This window comes from Fistularia commersonii, chromosome 8, assembly GCF_037954325.1.
Source record: "Fistularia commersonii isolate RoL2024-O1a breed Wild chromosome 8, RoL_Fcom_v1.0, whole genome shotgun sequence".
Lineage (NCBI taxonomy): Eukaryota > Metazoa > Chordata > Actinopteri > Syngnathiformes > Fistulariidae > Fistularia > Fistularia commersonii.
This window is the reverse complement of record NC_141291.1, coordinates 16757501-16777885: the sequence shown is the minus strand read 5'-3', so window position 1 is coordinate 16777885 and position 20385 is coordinate 16757501. Positions and strand designations below refer to the sequence as shown.

The 20385-nt window shown below is 39.6% G+C and overlaps 1 protein-coding gene across 1 annotated transcript in view; it reads left to right on the top strand.

Annotated features, from left to right (window-relative positions):
• The first annotated feature begins 250 nt into the window (after positions 1-250).
• LOC147232118 (uncharacterized) overlaps positions 251-20385 on the top strand; it is a 22936-nt gene continuing 2801 nt past the window's right edge. Inside the window, 8 exon segments of the mRNA XM_086151641.1 lie at positions 251-266; positions 1407-1463; positions 1466-1576; positions 6220-6321; positions 7071-7143; positions 18558-18561; positions 19030-19067; positions 19069-19112. Coding sequence (XP_086007767.1) covers positions 251-266; positions 1407-1463; positions 1466-1576; positions 6220-6321; positions 7071-7143; positions 18558-18561; positions 19030-19067; positions 19069-19112 — 445 coding nt within the window.

The following is a 20385-nucleotide window of genomic DNA, read 5'->3' as shown; positions in this document are numbered from 1 at the left end:
AAAAAGAAAAGGAAAAAAACGCTAAATAAATTTGTGAATGAAAGCGGCAATGCATTCTCTTACGATGCAATCCCGAATCTTGTGAATTATTGATTATATCTAACTTGTGGGTGCAAGGTTTGTCCTGGTGAGTAGCGTGGCGGCACTGTATTTTTTTGTTTGTTTTCCAAATACTAAGTTTCCAATGAGCACAGACAGTGACCTTATTTACATGGTTGTGTGATTTGAACATTTTTTTTTACCTCACAACATGGGTAGCATTACAGGTAAATTATTTATTCCAATATACTATATTCTTGGATAGCATGACATATCTGCAATCTACTGGCAAGCAGTTTTAGGTGTACCCCGGTAGATAATGGATGGATGCAAGACACAAATCTTTACCAACTCTTTGATAATACTGTGAACTCATTCAAAAGAAATACATTTTCTCCTCTAGACACTGGGTTCCTCAGAATGCTGCCTCATGCTTTTCTCGTTTTTCTTCTAACAAGCGCACAAATGCACTGGAGCAAGAATGCACATAAGCATCGGTGAACAAGTAGGTGACTGCAGGAATGAATGCTGAAATATCATTGAATAAATCTCGATTTATGAGACTTCATCTTTTCATTTTTCTTATTGCTGACTCATACTCCTCATAAGACAGTGACTGAATGTGATGATCAATATCACAGATTGTCTGATATCTGCAAACCTTTGGTTTAAAAAGGACCCTATTCACTTGTGCTTGACCTTTTCACATTTGAACTACAAGTGAAATTGAACAAGATAACCCGCTCCTCAGGAGTCAGGGACATTTTAAATGTCCAAGCCCCCTTTGTAATTCTATATACACACATGTGTGTTGCAATTCAACAAACAAATCACATGCTGAAATGCAGTTGGACTTTTTTTGTCGGGTGTGATTATTTAAGGTGTAACACGTGTAGCAAAGGTTGCCTGGGACAAATCGCTTGCTCTTTCCGTCTTATTGGCTCCCTCCTCCTTTACAATAGACTGGCTGATCTGGGTTTAAGCCCCAGTAGCTTTGTTTTCCTTGCTGTTCCCTCTTGGGTGCAATTGCCTTCGGTTGCGGTGGACACTTGGTGTCCCTTTGATGACCCTAAACAATGTTGGATCAACTGCCTGCTGAAAACTCACAGCCGCAATCACTGACTCTCCAGCAACCACATAGTACATTTGATGTGTCTCACCTCAACTCGGATGATCTCTCATTTTGTGTGTCCCTTTCTGTTATTATGTCTGTCCACATGAGACGATTTACATTCCATCTCCGTCCCTCCTATTGTGAGGTTTTAACAAAAAAAAAAAACAAACAAAAGGTCTGCGGGTCAACCTCTCTCGGTGTCCTGCGGCTCAATTCTTGCCTACTGTGCGTCGTCCTCATTATCTGTCGTAAGTTGCAGGACAGACTGTCGTCTCGGAGCGCAGGGTGTCCGTGGTTACCGTGGCTATAAACCGCCCGAGGTGCGTAATGCGGTGAACCAGGAGACAGCGCGGCGTCTGCTGAAGGAACTGGAGGCCTTCAACAATGACCTAGCCTTGAATGTGGCCGTCCTGCATGTGATAGGTAGGAACTTTAGGAGGATGGTGCCCTCAGTCACCTTTTTCTCCAGAGTGGATTCGTATTAGGTAAATGTTATGAAACCTCTGCTCTTGGAGAGCACAAATGCATCTCCTCTGACTGTACTCACTGAGAAGGCAAGTGCCTGGCTGCTGTTCTTTGTTAATTAAAATTCCAATTACACTAATCAGCAAATTAAGTATTTATTATATAAAACAGCAAAAATAAACTGTTCTGCAATCTGATAATAACTGTGAAGCCTTTCTTCATCAGTTACACCAGGAAAAGCCAAAAGACTTCTTTTAATCTGGATTAATTTTCTTGGATAATAACAACTCCCCCTGGCTCTCCCCCAAGTATTCCAAGAATTCTTAGAACATGGAATTGGTCTCAGAGTTTCTACAGTGTCTGAATTTGGTTGTCCTTCCTGTGCTGTTAACCATTGGTTCGGTTATTATCAAATGGAGCAACATACAATCACAGTGAAAAATGATTTCAAGCACAAAAACTATTGTCAAAAAAAATCCAAAAAATATGAAATAACAAAAAACTAAAATTATGGAATACACGTGTATAGACATATTAAAAAGAATGTAAATGTTTTATATCTTTGACTCAACAGATCAGAAGTGAGGTCCAATGAATGGCAAACCTTGGGAAAAAGAGGCACATGTGAGGTGATCTGGACTGTGTCAGCTGCTCTAAGCAGGAATAATGTTCTGGCTCATAATACCTCTAAAAATAATCATCAGACACTGAATGAACTCCTTTATTCATTGGAAATAATGTCTTCAACCTGGATCAACCGTTCTCTCACATAAAATGGCCTCAAGAGGCACAAGTCTCCACCTTGTTTAAACGACTCAGGTACTTCCCCAGATGGCTGCTGATGGCCACCGATCCCAGCTGGGAATGGAAATCGTCGTGTTAAAGAATAATTAGCCCTTTTTAAATAGAGCAATGAGTTGCACATTATGCAGCTGAACTGAAAGCAGTGGTTGTGTGATTCCCACAGCAATTGATTTGATTCTAATCGTTCTGATGCACATTTCTTTCAGCAGGTCAGCGTGCAATGCTGCTCCACCTTCGGGTGTGATTAGAAGCCTGCCGGTGTTATGAGCTTACCTACGTTTTTAAATTTTAAGGAGTCCATTTAATTGAAATTAGTGCCAACGTGATATTTTTTCTCAGCTCTTATATTTATATAACAATATTTGATTTCTGCAGATTTTTGGCATGGTGGCCCAGTGGTGCTTCTGCCTCACAGAATGAAGGAGCCTGGTTTGATTCCCACAGGGACCCTGTCTTTGTGGCGTTTGGATGTTCTCTGGTTTCCATCCATATTCCAAAAATATGCAGGACTTTAATTGGGAAAATTGCCGTAATGTTTGTGAATTAGAGTGAATGGTTGTTTGGCTCGATAGTTGGCCCTGCAATTCCAACAAAAGGCACATATTTGTGTGGAGTTTGTATGCTCTCCCTATGTCTGTGTGGGTTACCTCTATGAGAACGTTGTTTCTAGACTTCAGTTCAGCGTTCAACACCATCAACCTGCAACAGCCTCTGCAACTGGCTGCTGGACTTCTTCTGTGAGAGGCCACGAGCAGTATGAGTCGGCAACAACATCTCGAGCAGCATCACGCTCAGCAGAGTGAACTCAGTCCCCTGCTCTTCACCCTGATGACCCATGATTGCGCACAAACCTAGAGCACCATTCACATGGCGAAGTTTGCGGACGGCACAACTCTGGTCAAGGACGATGAGACCCACTACAGGAAGGAGGTCGACCTTCTAACCACGTGGTGCAGCGACAACAGCCAGCAAGACTAAGGAGATGTCGGTCGACTTCCGGAGAGGCCAAACCAACCACCCCCTCTGGTCATCAACAGCGCTGCTGTAGTGAGAGTGAGCAGCACCAAATTCCTGGGAGTGAACATCAGTGAGGACCTCTGCTGGACCATCAACGCTACATCACTGGGGAAGAAGGCATAGCAGAGCCTCAACTTCCTTTGCAAACCCCAAGCTGTATCGCTGTGTGGGGCGGAAGCTGCATTTACAACAGAAAAGCTCTGCAGCGCATCGTGAACACAGCTGCTAGGATGATTGGTGCCCCGCTCCCCTCGCTGAAAGACATTCACACCACCAGCCTCAACCACAGAGTGTCTACCAATGTGAGCGACGCCAGCCACCACCTTCAAATCCACTTAATTTTCTCACCTGCCCTTGTGTGATATTACTTACTAACCGGTTTTAGCACTAAACTGTACAGATAACTCTTCTGCTCCTCTCTATTTTAAAATTCAAATGATATATATTCATACATTTCAGGTTTTTATGCTGTTCAATCTGTCATCCTTTCATCTGAGTACCAGTAGATTGCATCTGCTTGCACGTTATGGTTTAATGTTCATTATTTGTTTACTGTTAACTGCACTTTACTGTTAATGTGCACTCTTATTATTTTGTTAATTTCATATCCCTGTTGGAAAGTGAGAAACATCTTCTTGATTCCTCTGATTGTTGACTTTGAAACCATCCTCTGGTTTCCCTTCTGTTCTTCCCTTCCCTTGTGGTTTCCCTCTCAGAGTTCAAAAATATGCAGGGGGTTAATTGGAAAAAAATTGCAAAATTGCCCAAGTGTGTGAATGAGAGAGTGAATGGTTGTTTTCAGACAACTACTGGCTTTTGTGGTCAGGCACAATCAAGATGTCTTCCAAGCTGTGCTGCTACACTTAGACAGAATACAGGTGAATCTAATTTGAACGTTGCTGCTGTCCTTGTATACATTTCATCCTGATTTTGAGAAAAAAAAACACTTCTTGAACTGAGGCTATGACACTGTATGGAAGTTAAACAGAGCAGGCATAAGTAGCTAGTGACACCATCCTGCTGTTTATGCCACTCTTTACAATGAGGGGGTATTTGTACAGGCTGTGATCAGTATTTCACGGTTATGCCACACCTAATCATTGAGTCTCGGGTTATAACTGGGCAACAGTATTGTAGCGCTATCATCCATGTGGTGGACTAAGTTGACCTTTGAGAAATGACTTTGATTGCCGAACAGTGATGGTAAGAATAGAAAAAGCAGAAGCAGACTGTAGGTTCTATCCCAATGCAGTCAACAGTTGGTGGCTCAAAATAAATGCAGAAGACCCCGCCAACCCCGTGTGTAAATGAATAAATGGGTAATTAACAAACTACATCTTGTGTTTTCACACATCTTCCTAGTGTATCAGAAATTATAAAGAGAACTCTACAGTCAGTGGTTTTTTTTATTTTTTTTGAGCAAAATAATTGTTGTGCAGCCTTGTTGGAACTAATATGAGACGCAGGAGGCAGAGAAATCGTCTTTGGAACCGAACATTCCTACTTCGATTTCCTGGCTCCTCCCAGTGTGTCAAGTGAGACTGAACCCCAAACTGCGCTCGTGGACGGCAGCCTACTGCTCATGGTTCATCCATGATGACTTAGTTGCAGAGAATGAATTTCGCCATGAGGGATTAATAAAGGATAAATTATTATGTGCCATCACTTTTTCTTGGTGACCTGCCATAAAAGGCTTAACACAGGCTTAATGAGGTGATCCTCAGCACACCTGCATATCATAAACTTCATTTATACTATAAACTTCAAACTTCAAGCATCATTATATCATGACAAACAACAAATACACCCTTTGGTATTATCTACCGAATGCTTTTGATTAAAATGAGCTAATTTGACTTAGAAAGATTAATTTGCTGTGGTTGCTAAGCAACAGCCAACTAAATTCTGTCCAAATTTAGTTGAATATTTGGTTAGATACTAATTGAATAAAAAGGCATGTAAAGTTCCCGATTTTTTCTTACAGTTGGTAAGGCATATCTACACAGAAAGATGTTTTCCAGTGTGTTCCGTCATTTGTGGCCATTTTAAGGTATCTATAATCTTTGAATGAAGTCCTAGACTATATGTAAAATAGGCCTGAATGATAAATAAATCCTTTTGGTTGTAGTTCATGAAAGCAGCAACATTACAAGTACATCACTCAGTTGCTCATTTTTCTAGTGAGAGGTAATGAAAACACCAAAACATAGCATTAGTTATGAATTATTCAAATTGAAGCTCACCTAGTTGAGGCTTTCTACGGCATCTCCTTTTTTCATGTCAGGAGGACAGACGTTGACAGACCCCTGTCAGATTACTGCTCCTATAAACAGCATGACGCACTTTTGGTGAAATGACCCAAAGCTGTTAACAAATTTTCCTCTTGATGACTGTCTCTTGCATGGTTAATTATCATATTTATGGCTGTAACATTTAGTAAAAAGGGCTTGATTTCACGAGACCTAGATTGAGTCTGTGACAAAATGTTTTAAGCCTTTTGTTGGACCTTGAAATGTATCAAGGGGTGGCAATATCATCGTGTTAGTCCTCCTCTGTGGAGACTATTATACGTATGAACACATTTTCATATGTCTTGCGCTGAGGCTCTTGAGGAAAGAGGCATTTGCCTACCAGCCAGCCTGAAACAAACTGCTATCCAAATTGCAGGCCTGAGATCCTGAAGACTCCAGCTTTACTTGTTGTTTTTTTCATCTGCATCATTTTCCCTTCCTCTCTGACTTTCCAGCCGCCTTACTTTGTAATTTTGTGGTCTCCTGCAGGAGGGAATTTCTGTGCTGGTAACGATCTGAAAGAGCTGGCCAATCACACAACCTCCCTCAAATTGGAGCAAGATGTCACCAAGAGTCCTGGTCCAATGGTGTGTGCTTTGGTGTGTGTGTTTGTGTGTGTGTGTATGTGTTTGTGTGTGTGCGAATGTGTGCACACTTGTTAAGGTTATATCTATATTTCCTCATGATGCAAGAGAGGGGCAAATTTTTTCCATAAAGTATAAAGTCAGAAAATGTGGTCAGCAGTGATTGTGCATATTTTAGGGGCCTGGGAAAACAGGTAGTGGTTAAGACTACTGGGTTTAAAGAATGATGTTGAAACACGATTATATGTATGCATGTATGCATGTATGTATGTATATACTGTATATATGGTGCATGTGTTGAAAGCTCTCATGTTTGGCACACAGCTATCACTTGCCACAGATGTAGGATCATAACACACATGATGAATTTTAAGCCGTGTAGACCGCAGCCTCCATCACAATTGTTTGGATTACAGATGAAATCTTTACACAAGACCTTGAGTAGAAAATGTAAGACTGAGAAAAAAATTGCGAAACTAACAGTGAGGCTATAATAAGTGTTACAAGAGAAACTACATTTCGAAGAAATGCTTGGTAAAGGAATTACTGTAAAACATGTAATTAAGCATGCAAACCTGAAGCGGAATAGAGATGGATAAAATCACCCATATGACAGCACATGTTAGGAAGGTGTAGTTTAAATGTAACAGAATTAAGGGAGACCACATACATTAAAATGATGATGTAAGCAGATATTTTAATTAAGGGAGTCACCTGTCTCAGTGTGTTCTGTAGTGTGCATGTGTGTGGGGACAGTTGGAGGGCTGAAACTGGCCCCGCCGGCAGACCTGAGAGTGATGGAGGACAGTGCTATTATGGGGGTGTTCTGGTGCGGGTTTGTTATGTCTTGTAATAGATTCGAGAGTCAAGATTTTTAATTGACATTGTGCAGGCACAATGAAATTTTGCACGAGAGCTCGCAGTATGTCCAGGAATATAAATAGACAAGTTATATACATAGCGTATAGACATGATATATAGAGTACGATATGAATAGTATATACAAATGGACATGGTATATACATATAGGATGGCATGAATAATCATATGCTCTGTTGCTTCATGTAGTACCACTGCCACTTTAAGATGAACTCTATTAGTACTGCAACTGTTTTATTTGTATGTAAAGGGTGTTTAAATGTATACACTAACCCAGCAATTAATAGAGTTTGGACCACAGCAAGCTGAAAGATTCCAGGTAAACCATTAGTTGTCTGTCAGTCCTCTAATTTGATGAAGGCTTGAACATCTTAACATGGACAGCCATGAGATTTGGTATGGATTCGATTTAGATTTACTCATTATATTTTTATCGTAATTCAAAACGTTTCTATTCATAATCGTTTGACAGCACAGGTTGACATATGTCAGTCTTGAATCTGAGGAGCAGATGTTTTTAGTGTTTATCCTGATCCTTTTTTGAAGAGACGTTATGCCTTGGATCCCATCTCACATATTTCATGGCTTCAACGACCACACCGTCACTCTCCTCCCCTCATCTTCAGGCAAACATTAGGCGCAACAGCTTTTTATCAGCATTCTCTCGCTCCCTTGGTATCATCAGAGATTTTTATACTGCTGCTTCTCCCACAAATTTGACCGGTGAAAGCTTCAATTTCAGCCTGTACTTATTTTTTCTCAGTGGTCCTGTCATGACAATCTGCAAATGTGACATTTCCTTTTTCTTTTACTTGCATGCAAATGACAACCAGATTGTCCAAAACAGGCATCCACGCCCAGTGAGTAAACTGATACCCAACTATATTATATATCATACCTAAGGGGTTTAAGTGGATTCTCTTTTTTTATGGATCTTCTGTTAATATTCTGTTTATAATGTTTCTATTTGTACTGATTCAACAAGCCTGTCTGTGTTTCCATAGCACATATGTCTGCTGTCTATGTCACACCGGTCATTCAGTTTGAAGCCAGTTTGTTTTTAATGCAGGGTCTGCCATTGATAATATTGTGAAGTAAGTTAGTGCGGCTTCTGGGGGAGGGAAGGGGGTACATTTCTGTCTCTTCAACCGACACCATAGAAGCCAGTTTCTCCTTCTCCCTTTTTCCACTTTGTTGTCTTACTCCTTCTGTCTGTGTGCAATTGCTCATCTAATTATAACCACCCATGAAAGTAGCCCTCTGTTTTTCTTTGCATCCAAGCATGCATCATCGTCTAATGCCAGGAAGTTGATGCTGTTTCTATTTTTCGACTTTGTTACTCTGTCCTGTCTTATCATTCCAGCTCCGTCTTGTTTGTGTGGAGGACAGAGTCACAGTACGATAACACAAAGTGACCATGACCTCTTGGCATGGTGGCCCCCGTCTGCTGGGCAGTCTTGATAAGTAGAAGAGGAAGCCAACAACTGCCAGGTTTCCACTGTGAGGCCAAAGAGGGCTTACATATTATTTATGTCACACAATTTCCTCATAAACAACATTTTCCTTTTTCAGCGTCTTGTTGCCAGCTGGCATGGTTTACCAGCTGAGATGTCCGTAGTTTCAAAAGAACAAGTAGTGCTTTGGATCTTCTGCTATAAACACTTTAACCTTATCCAGATCCTTGCAATATGTGCTCTACTTTGCAATGTGAAATGCTTCTGTTCGACCATGGCAGCCTCTCATACAGATGTAAGTGCCTTAGCCTTGCTGCTGCTAGACTACTTAAAATACAACCATGGTGTTTATAAATAAAAATGTTGTACTATAATTTACTGGCACAACTAGACTTGGTGTGTAAACATGCAGGGGTTATCATCCTAGACCTATAATTTGCCAGGAAAGCATCCTGGCAGTGTCCTGCTCGTTCTCATAGACTGTCTGGTGGCCACGCTGTAGTGTCTGCCCGGTCTTACTTTCCATTCACAACACAAACCCATTCTTCTGGTGAATTGTATGTCATTTGTGAAAAAGGATGGAAGATTCTTGTTAATCCAGCTTAACTCCCATTGCAACAGAATGCAAGTTTTTAATCTAATTTTGAAAATGCATACATTATTATCACATGATCCGTTCATTTGTAAACGCTCCTATGAAATCATGACAAGGTGATCTTTTAACTGAGAAGATATTGTTAACCTTCAGAACCTTACAGAGGCAGAACCTTAATGCTTGCTTGTATGTTTCTACACATTTGTTGTACATGACATCACAAAAGTCTGTTATTTAGAGTATTATTTGTTGAAGTGTGATGTAGAAAAATGTAGATTTATTCATCCATTTTTTGATTCTATCTATTTTTGTGTATTTCTGCAGAGAAACAAACAATCAGCACCAAAAACTTTGGTGGCAGTCATGAAAAGTGACAGCGTTAAGTGTGTTCAGCCACTACATGCTCTAATGCCTGTAAAGATGATATCAGTAAACACTGTGGGTTACTTTATCTGCCAAAAAGACACAGTAGTTTGGGAAAAAAAAATAAACCCACCGGAATGTCAGGGATTGTGTTTTCATCTGATTGTGCAATGTAAGGACATCATTTTTTTCTGGCCCTGATACTTGCAGTTGTGTTTACTTTGAAAACGATATAACCAACATTCATCTGCCTTTGTCCTCTCATCGGCAATCGCTGTGCAATCGTACATGCGTACATTCGCACAAGCATAGGAAAAGGAACAGGTGAAGATGACAGCCTAATTGCATTTTAATAGGTGTTTTTCTTAAAAATGGCAGGATGAAATAAACCACAAAGTTTGGAAAGCTAGGATTTAAAGCTGCTTTCTACATTTGAGTCAGGAGTGCATTTTGGTTTGAAGCAGATGTTCTCTGGAATACCTTGACCGTGAACAAGCTTATATCTGGGCTATGACCATTTACTGAGTTGAAGTCTGATACGGCAATTTGAGCTGGAAAGCCTTGACAGTTGTCTGTTACGGATGCCTTTACCTTGACAGTGAAAATATGCATTAGACCAAAAGTCCTTGCTCACAGTATCTGGCTACATGGATGATCAGATGCAGCTTTACAAGCTCCAAAAATAGCAATAAAGACAAATTGCACTTTTGAAAGGAAGTACATAGAGAATAAAACCTTTCCACTTCATAAATCGAGATTCCAGACTTGTTGTCAAAAAAAGCATCAATCCTTAGGAGATAAAAGTAATCTCCCTCGACTGCAGCGATTCATATCTGACCAACTTGGTTAAACAGAGATTGATTAAACTTGTTCTGTTGCTGCAGGTTTATACTTTGATGCCTTTGACATCAGCCACCCATAATAGATTATATTCCCTCCATTTAAATTCTCTACATGTCTCTAAATTATGGAGCAACGTCACTACTCACCACAGCATCGTATTGCTGGGACTCTTGTTCCGCAGTGCTCTGTTTTCTAATTTATTTTAAAGGGATACAGTGATGTATAGTTCTGTCTGTATTGAACCAATAGTGACTTGAGTGACATTCAACAAATTATTTCAAGCTCTTTACGAAGCGCAAATAGAAACTTTTTGCTTGGACTCCAGCTCTCTAAGGCGTATTTAACATTATTACATTACATTATATTACATTACAGTCATTTGGCAGACGCTTTTATGCAAAGGGACTTACAGAAAGTGCAATTCAGTCACCAAAGAGCCGAAGTACCAGTAGTCGAAAGTGAGAAGTGACCACTCAACCAAGTTGCAACAAGTTTCTCGATAGTTATTTAGTTAAGTTAGTTACTTACTGGACTGCCAAATGGTAGTCTCCTGGACTCTTCTCTGCTCTGAATTGCAATGTATATGAGGTAAGTATAGTAGGTTTATTCTGATTGTGATTCTAAGGTATGTGTCTGAGGTGTGCGGCTCACATGGGCTCTCTGACTGCTCTCACCTGTTGCTATAACTCCTGGAAGGAAAACCAAGAGCACATGTGATGCATACACAGGATGTGTGAACATGAGGTAGTGGTTTAATAACCATAGTAATTAGTGTTGGGACCGGATTTTGGAAAAATGCCATTTTAGATAAATAGCTCCTTAGTCAGTGTTTTCATTCTGACCTCTCAAAGTTTGTTATAAAATTCTAAAGTTTGGAAAAATGTTAGGATAATCATTCAGCTAACTTTCCCACTATACCCTTTAATTAATAGTTTAAAGTGCAGAGTTTCTCAATTATACATTTCCCTCAGCCAAAAAAATGTCAACATGTAGAACTTGTTCAATGTATTCTGAAGTGAGCGCGATTTCGTAAGCAAATGGGGATGTGCTTGTGTAATACCAAATGCTTGTGGTGTGTCTGCGGCATCACACCGATGACATGAGGAAGCCCTTAAGTTTGCTTTTGCATTTTTGGTTGTATGCTTAGGAACTAAACACTACTATTCCTGAAAGAGAGTATTTATAATTGCTATTAGAGCTATTACATAAATGTATTACTAAGATAAAATGGTTCTCGGATTGTCTCATATTATAGTGATTGCAGAACATATATATGGTTATGGTGGAAGGTCTACATGAGAGGAGGTACAGACTGCCTGGGTTGTGATGCTTAAATTCAAGTTATATGTTCACAAACAGACCTGGAAATTTTTTATTTGTGACTTCATTGTCGAGGTAGAATTTAAGATTGAATTAATCTCATATCTACCTTCTCTTTCCGTCATCATTTATCAGCTAACTTTGGACACAGAGAACGGAGTGATTCATTGGTTTTGGCCACATTTTTCCTGAAGGTAAACACATTTCAGCTGGTGCTTCTTGACATGCTTGTTTATCATCACATTTCAGTTGTTTTCTGCGGCTCAGCGGACCTGCTGTGTTTTTTCATTTGTATTATCGCTTGGCCTGCAGGTATTCAGCTTTTTGCACGCCCGTAGTATTTGTGGCTTTGTGCTTCATCAATCGGTGAACTCACTTTAAGCCTTCGGTGTTGTCTTTTCGTGCTGCTCTGTGGTTTCAGTGAATAATGGTTAGCATGATTCACCTCACCCTGCATCCCACGAGGATAATTTCTCCTCAGAAATGAGTTTTCTTGCTGTGTGAGGAGACAGAGGAGTGTGCACGTCGATGCATTTTGGAAACATTAAACAATTGCGAGTCGAAGCGCGCTGCCCGCCGACATCAAAGCACGTGCTGTTCCGAGAGACGCACTGTTTATTTAAAGATCCAGTGTTTCTTGCCGATCATTTCCTCTTTAATGGTTGAATTCTGTAACCATTTTGGGCTGGGCACAGATGGCAGCAGCTGGAGGGAATCCCTGGTGGCTTTGGAGGATAAAAAAACCTTCAGAGTCTCGCCGCCTCGCTCTGATGTGGGCCAATAGCAACCACAAGGATCTGACAGCTTTCTAGCACGTGATTGGCTGCCGAACCTGTGGCTTCCTCTCTGGGGCCCCTGCGCCCCGCCAAGGAGGAAATGAGAAGGAGGAGATGGTTGCGTCACAGGAGTCTGGTATTAGTGTCTACTGCTCATTGAATTTTGAATGAAAAACCACCATGTTTCCGAATTCCCTGATGTTATTTTGGTTCCTTAAACCAGCATAACATCACAAAGTACTAGTAAAAGAATCTGGAAGAGTTTAGCAATACTTCATTCAACGCTAAAAGGCAGTTCAAGATCCCGGTGACTCCAACCATAACACACGCCAGGATCCTGTATCACTAACAAGGTTTTACATATCCAGGATATATTTAAGCGATTTTACTCAGCTAAACCAAATAAACACATTTTAGCGATACCCGTGTGGCACGGCGGCTCCATGGGATTCGATCGGGTTTCATTGTAGGGTTTTTACATGCTTCACCCTGTGCTTGTGCTTTGTTTTGCATGTGCCCTCACATTAAGTTTAATTCTACTGCCAGTGACCCTGACCAAGAATCCTGCATGGAACTGTAGCTGGTCCTTGGTTTATAAGGACCAGCTCTGCTAAAAAGGCAGAGATTGAATATTACTGATCAAGCAAATATATACATGGCCAGTATCGTACTCTCACTGGGCCTCAGGCAGCTATCGATGCAATCACTTGACTTCATCAGGGTAGTTAATTCTCAGTTAAGTTCCTACTTTCATCACTGCAGTAGAAAAAAATTACAAGCAGCGCAATTAAAACAGATGCTTTGCTATTTATTTTCTATTAATTGCAGCATTTATTTTGATTTCCTTGAATTATTTCAGGAAAGTTGCAATTTGTTGATTGCTGCCAATTTCGTCTCTGGTGAAGAGGAAAGGATACAATTTCTATGCCTCCTTGGTCACTATAACTATTGTACTCTCACCACTTTCCTTCTTCTCATTCTGCTACTTTTCTGCAACCCCCACCGGTAAAAACAACATATTTAGTGGCTTAATCAGACCTGGTATGATGCTTCGTTGGCCAGACAAATTGCAAACAAAATGAGTAAACAATATAAATATTTGCTTTTAAAACTGAAAAAAAACAGAATGTCAGGGGCGTTGTGATGTTTGGTTCCTGAGGTCCAAGGAATATTCCAGGAATGTAGTGATATAGTTTTCTGAGAGAGGTGATTGGCCAGAAAGGCATTGACACCATATATTTTGATCATACATCCAAGTGAAAACCTGGAGTTACCTAACCCACATATCCTGCGTCAGGTACAGGGCAAAGACTCCCTGCAAGTTATTGGTCTGTCCAGTGACCTGGTAGAGGAATATATTTCGGTAATGCAAAACAAAAAGGCATGCGTTCAAATGAATCAAAATAGCTTACATCACATAAGTCAGTTCAAATGTGTGCCGCTACGGTTAACTCTTCAGTAGTAATCAGTTTTGAGGGAGAGGGAGTGGATAAATGTAGTGAAGGCAAAAGACACACAACATTGTGGTGTGATAAGCCTGTTTATATTAACAATGCACCATTGAGACCATGGAGATCAAGTAAAATCTGATGACGTTAAAAGGTTTTATAGCTTTTTGTCTGCCCTTCTCTGTCATTTTTCTCTTGGCTGCCTTGGTGGTCCGGCGTAATGAGCCGTCACTAACGCTTCACGAGCGTTAACTTGGTTTGTAGTAACCATCTTTTCCTCAACCCACCGGGCCCATTTGCCTCGATTCACCGTGTTTCAAAGCCAACTTCCGATTGAAGGCCTCCTCTTTAGCCTCTGTACATTTAGTCTGGAGTTTTCCGGATATTGTTGATCCACATCAAACTTAATCATGTTGCCCTCATGGGAGGCCATTGTAGTCGGCTTTACTTTGATGTGGTGGAGACGCCAGCAGAACCAGCAGCAAACTACAACACCTCAGTGTGTCGCATTTCACACTCCCTACTCTGGTTATAAGCCTGGGGTTTGATGGGCTGTGGTTTCCCCTGGTAGGGCCAAATTATTGTCCAGAGCCAAATGGTTTTCAGAATCTCTCATTCATTTTTGCTTAAACTTTTTTCCAAAGGACGCAATAAAATCCATGTTTTATCCAGTTTTTAATTTACCAAGCACGTGATGAGGTCACTGAATTAAGATGATGAGGCTTGAGGTGAACTCTTTTAGCCAAGGAAAAAAAGTTGATGATCATCATTCAGGAGTTTTGATGCAAAATGTAAGAAAAAAAAGGGCTATTTTTTTTTAATTTACACAAACCAAAGTTTGTGACTGTTGCTTCAGTAGTGGCAATACTTGCAGATTGCGGTGACTCAAGTGTGTCATATCGCAACCAAACTGTGCACCTAGTAGATAAATGCAGGTTGATATTTCTGTATTCTGCTATCTAGGTTTTAAGCAGTAGGTGTTACCAAGTCATTTTATCTCAGTGTTGGCTGCATCTACATTTAGGAACGGCGAAGAGTCACATTCCAATTTTTTTCCTCCTTTTTGAAGCCTGAAGGTGACGTTCGTGTTTCGAAGGGTGACCGATTATCTCGCTCTGGGATCACCGCCAAACATTTCCGTTGAAGATTCCACCGTTCTTTGCCTCCGCCACGTTAACATAAGCAAAAACATATCCTTTGAGTTAGAATAACATCAAGAAGGCGCCTCACAACCTAGCAGTTCTCATTCATGTTGGACAAAGGTCTGTGTAAATTCCTGCAAACAGGACACATCAGAGACAGGACTATCAGTGAGAGGGAGTGGAGGTGCTGGCGACGACTACTGTGGACAGGAAGGGAGATCCTTCCGGTTACTGATACCGCTGGTGCCAACAGCAGCACTAAAAACAGACATTCTGGAGGTCAACCTGGCTCATTATCTCTTGAATTAGCCTCTGTCTTTCTTACCTCATTCCATGTCTCCGTGCCTCCTGCTGTGTTCTGGCAAGCCTCTTATCTCTGTGCTGCTCCGTTTTTCTTCCGCTCCATGCCGTATGCTCTAATCAAGACAGATAATTTCTGCCTTCCTCTGGATTTGCTTAGATTGTAGAGAGTTTTTAACAGTTTCTCATTCAAAGCGAGGAACTCTAATTCTTTGTAAAAAAACAACAACTTTTCATTGCTTTACTTGACTACATCATCATAAAGGTTTGAAAATGTCAATTGCAAACAAATATTTTATTACAATTCTTTTAAGTCATTACATACATTACATTACATTCGTTTTTCTTTTTGTTACATGCTTTTAATTGTTTCATTTTGATGTTTTGCTGATACAAAACCACCCAAACTACTGATACACAGGATCCTGCAGTATCCTGCAGTGATTTTAATGTTTTGCTTGACAGTTTAGACACCAACTAGTAACAAATGATTTTACAATAAAATGTCTTACTTCAACTTTTCGGGAAAAAGTGATACATTTATTGCATTTTCAATTAATTCACTCGTGGCCAGAATTCAATTAATATCTGTGGAAAATGTCATTGTTAAAGGATTAACTGTAGTCATACAGCAATCTGTGACTATACTCTGCCACATTTATAGAAATTATTTGTTTGTTGTTTTTTTCAAAAGCAAAGTTTGGCAGTTATTTTGAAAGTATTGCTGATTATGAGTGATGACATTAATCTGGACAGGTCCATAGCTCCTAAAGTATTTATAGTGCATTTCTACTGATATACAGATCCACCAAATGGTTGAATCTGATGAAATCAGAGTCAGACACTGTGGATAAAGACTGAATTGTTTGCGATTATCTGTGATAGAATACAGTATAGTTGTACAATTGGAATCTGTTTATGATTGTAATGTTTCTGTTTAATTGAAAGGCCACCTGATAATCCATCCATGATTTGTATTTTTTTTTTTTTGTTTTGTCACAGTTTTGGTTGAGCAGTGGGTAAAGTGAGTGATTTCCATCCGTCTAATTGAGGATTTTGCTGAAAAGTGTTGTCCGGATAAACTAATTCTGATCACAATTTGGGTGCAAATGAAGTTTCTCTTTTTATTTTACTGATCCTCATATTTGCAGAAACAATATCTCGCTACCCTGAGGTATAACCAATCATAGTCCAGATCATTACAGAGAAAATGTACATCAAGTTTGTCTGTTGAATGAGGTAGTATCATGGGCTTTCTGGGTTCTAACCTCTCCCTCACAAGCATCTGCAATTGTCCTTTGCATACCAGCACAACTCAAGCACAGCTGCAACTAAGCTGATTTTTATTTATTCATTGAATTATTTTCAGATGATCAATAGGTCAGAGAGCAGTGACTCATAACCAGTGTAGTACTAGAGCAGTCCAGTGCAGATCTGGGCATTTCATTGCCCGCGGGCCACATCCGACCCGTTTTGTTTTTTTATCTGGCCCGCCAAACTATTTTCTTTGAATATTTTAAGTATTTTCAGTCAATATTGAACTTAAAAACTCCTTATTTTTTCCCTTTTGTTTAATTTTGTATGGATGATGACATACAAAATAATGTCCATACATTTATATGATCATTCATGATTTTAAAGTTGAAATAAAATGCCACAAAATGTAAATATTTGAAATTGCAATTTTCATTTTGTTCAATTTACATGATACCTAGTTGGCCCGAGCATAAAAATTAAATAAGAAATGTGGCCTGCCAGCCAAATTAATAGCCCACCCTTGGTCTAGTGGAAGAGTTAGAATAAGATATAGAACAATTACGATTTTGTATCAAAATGTCCTAAGTATGATGCTTCCATATTACATGTTTTATCAAGCAATGTCTGTGATTCATACTAATTTCTTTAAGAATTAATAGATCAAGAAGTGTTGTGGAAGTATCTGAAAAGGCTTAAAGTAATCGATAATTTGATGCAAATAGTCTCCCAAATAGGGAGGTAGCAGTAACATATAATAGTTCAATAAAGCAAGTAAATAACAGATCCATGTATCCAAGTGTTGCCCACACAACACTTGGATACATGGATAATTTGATAAGATTCTGTGAGACTGGTACCAAATTCTGATGCAAAAGGCAAGCAGCCAAAATATTAGCAGGATTATGAGCAGACTACAGGATCAACAACACATTTATTCAAATTAATCACTGTTGGTATGAATATCCATTTCCTGTTTATTCCTCTTACTCCAAAAATGCTAATTCATTTTATTCATTCTGAGTATTTGATCAAAATTATTGAATGATTTCCAACATTCAGATCAGCAACTTTGAGGTTTTCAAACACCTTAAATGTATTACTGAGGAATTGTTGCGAGTCAAAGCTTTGCTGAACAAAGCTGTTATATTGTCAGTTCTTTTCTAAGCCAATATTAGGACCGCGAATTACAACCAGACACACGTCGGCTACTAAATGGAAGTTTGTAATCACTTTGCTGGAAAGGGATTTGTGTTGTCATTTATACTGATTGTTATCAGTTCAGGCTGCTTGGCTCTAATACTCTTCTCTGAAGGATTAACTCCAGTCACTGGAAAAAGGGGAAAGTAACAGAATAAAGTGTTTGTCAGCTCGCTTGTAGATTCATTTTCACACATTCAGTTTGTTCTGTGCAAGCGGCATGAATTTTAACTGTCTGAACCTGGATCAGGCCACTGAATTGATCACACGTGTATTAACACTGGTACGCCGTATACTCTGATTGAATTTATTTGAACAGAATGGACAAAGAGAGCAGCTCGCACAGAATGAATAGAATCACAGTATTTCTTCGAATCCCCACAGAATCAGAAAAGGGTCAGGGAAAAAAAACCCACTCGCTCGCTCGCATGATGATTTGGGGTTATGAAAACATGTCCGATACATGTGCTCTCAATAAGGGGCGGTCAAACAGAATCATCGACGTGGTGGAACTAGGAAGTCGGGATTGTGGTATGGAGAACCGAGAGGAAGAATGTGTGCCAGTTGCAGCTGGTGCTCTTTACAAATTAGGACAAATGCCAAAAGTTCACCATACCTTTCTCTGTCTCACCCTTTCTCACCCCTGTGTCTCCCTTCGTCTATGTCCAGTATGGTAAACAGTGAGGAGGAGTTTCAGAGAACTGACAGTATCAAATGATCATTGCCAGCAGTTTATTATGTATTTGCATGTTTTTTGTCAGCAGTTTTTCCCATGAAGTTCAGTGACCTATTATTTATTATTATTTTTGCCCTGCGGCCTGCAGTTCCATTCAGTTTTAAATCATGCTCTGCAAATGTTTTTCAGAGTCAAATTAATTTAACAAATGGGGATGCAGTAACAGAAATCAAGTAATTGATCAGAATAGAGGCCTACTTTGTATCATTTTTTATTTATGAAGAATCTGTAACATTCTTTTTATAAATCATTAATATAGTCCCGTGTAGAACATGGGGAAACAGAGGAAAATGGTTATGGAACGAATAATGAATGTCTCAAGCACCACAAGAATTTTTGCATTTGAATGATTTGGATTAATTGCAGCCTTTTTTAGGACTTTTTTGTCACAAAATTTCTGTTAAGAGATTCCTAATGCTGACAGGTCGGCCACTTGGAGCCCAGGCTTGCTATTTGACTGGCGAAAAGAATTGTTCCTGATGGTCAAGGTAGCTATAAAGTCTTGGTCAAAATGACTGGCAGCCCTGAACTCTATCTACAGCTTATCAAATAAATGTAGATAAACCCTTTTTTTTTTTTAGATAGAATAGAGATTATAGAGATGAATTTTCTATAAAATGACCAAACACACCCTTCCTTGACTCATTTGTTTGCATAGTCCTCACTCCACCTTTGGTAACTGTTCCAAGTAACTGAGTATTTGAATCTGTGGCAATGTCTGCTATATCAGTGAGGATTATTCCAAAATATCTGGAAAGATACTTCACAAGTATCACAGAGGAGTCTAAAAATGTTCTACCGTCTGTGAGCCAGTGTTATAGTCACAGTAGGACTTGAGAGAGCAGACAATTTATAATGGAGAAAATGTTTCATTTGAGGAACCAGTGTTGGTTCCTCTCACTTAAACAATTTATATTATGTGAAGTTTATGTCAAATGTATTTATTCAGGTCTTACACCTGCATACAAAGATGTTTTTCACACCTTGCCATTTTATGTCACTTTCTTCCTGCATATTTAGTTTTGAAAAGTTAAAAATCTGTCATCCTACTGGAATATCTGCACAGACAGTTTGTGCATTTTCACCTGTCAACCTGGTTGCCAAAGAGGCATGGGCTGACTGTCTCAGGTTATATTTTATAGGTTATTTAACCATTAATACACTTTCAAGATAAACCACTTGAAAGTGGGTTAAATATGTCAACCGAGTAAGTTTGGATCTAAAGATTACCAGGCTGGCCTGGAGGAATCTAAAGTGAAATGATATTTGGAAAAACTTTCTGCAATCAATCTTCCTGGGATAATGATATGGACAGATGGAAACAAACTAGAGCTTGGGAATGGAGTGCACACATTTATTTACTGGCAAAAATGCAGCCTATAAAGATAAAACCATTGTATTCATTAAAAAAAAATATCTCTGACTGATGTGCTTGGCACTATGATCATAAATATAAATGTCAATGCAATGTCCCTAGTAGTTACATGCACGTTCCTCCAGACATCAGAAGTTACCAATGACTGCCTGGTGAGAATGTTGGCCGGAGTTTGGACAACATGATCCAAACCGGAAATCTAATTATCCTTGGGCTGTATTCAGTGTTCATTATTGTGTCCCTGTGTTTTCAGTTGCTATTTTTTGCTTTCTTGCAATAGCTTAAATGAGATGATCAAAACCACTGGCTAGACTATCCACCGAATATAAATTTGCTGTCAGTGGATGTTGAGCTTAAACTCTCAAGGTACAAAGAATCCCAAACTA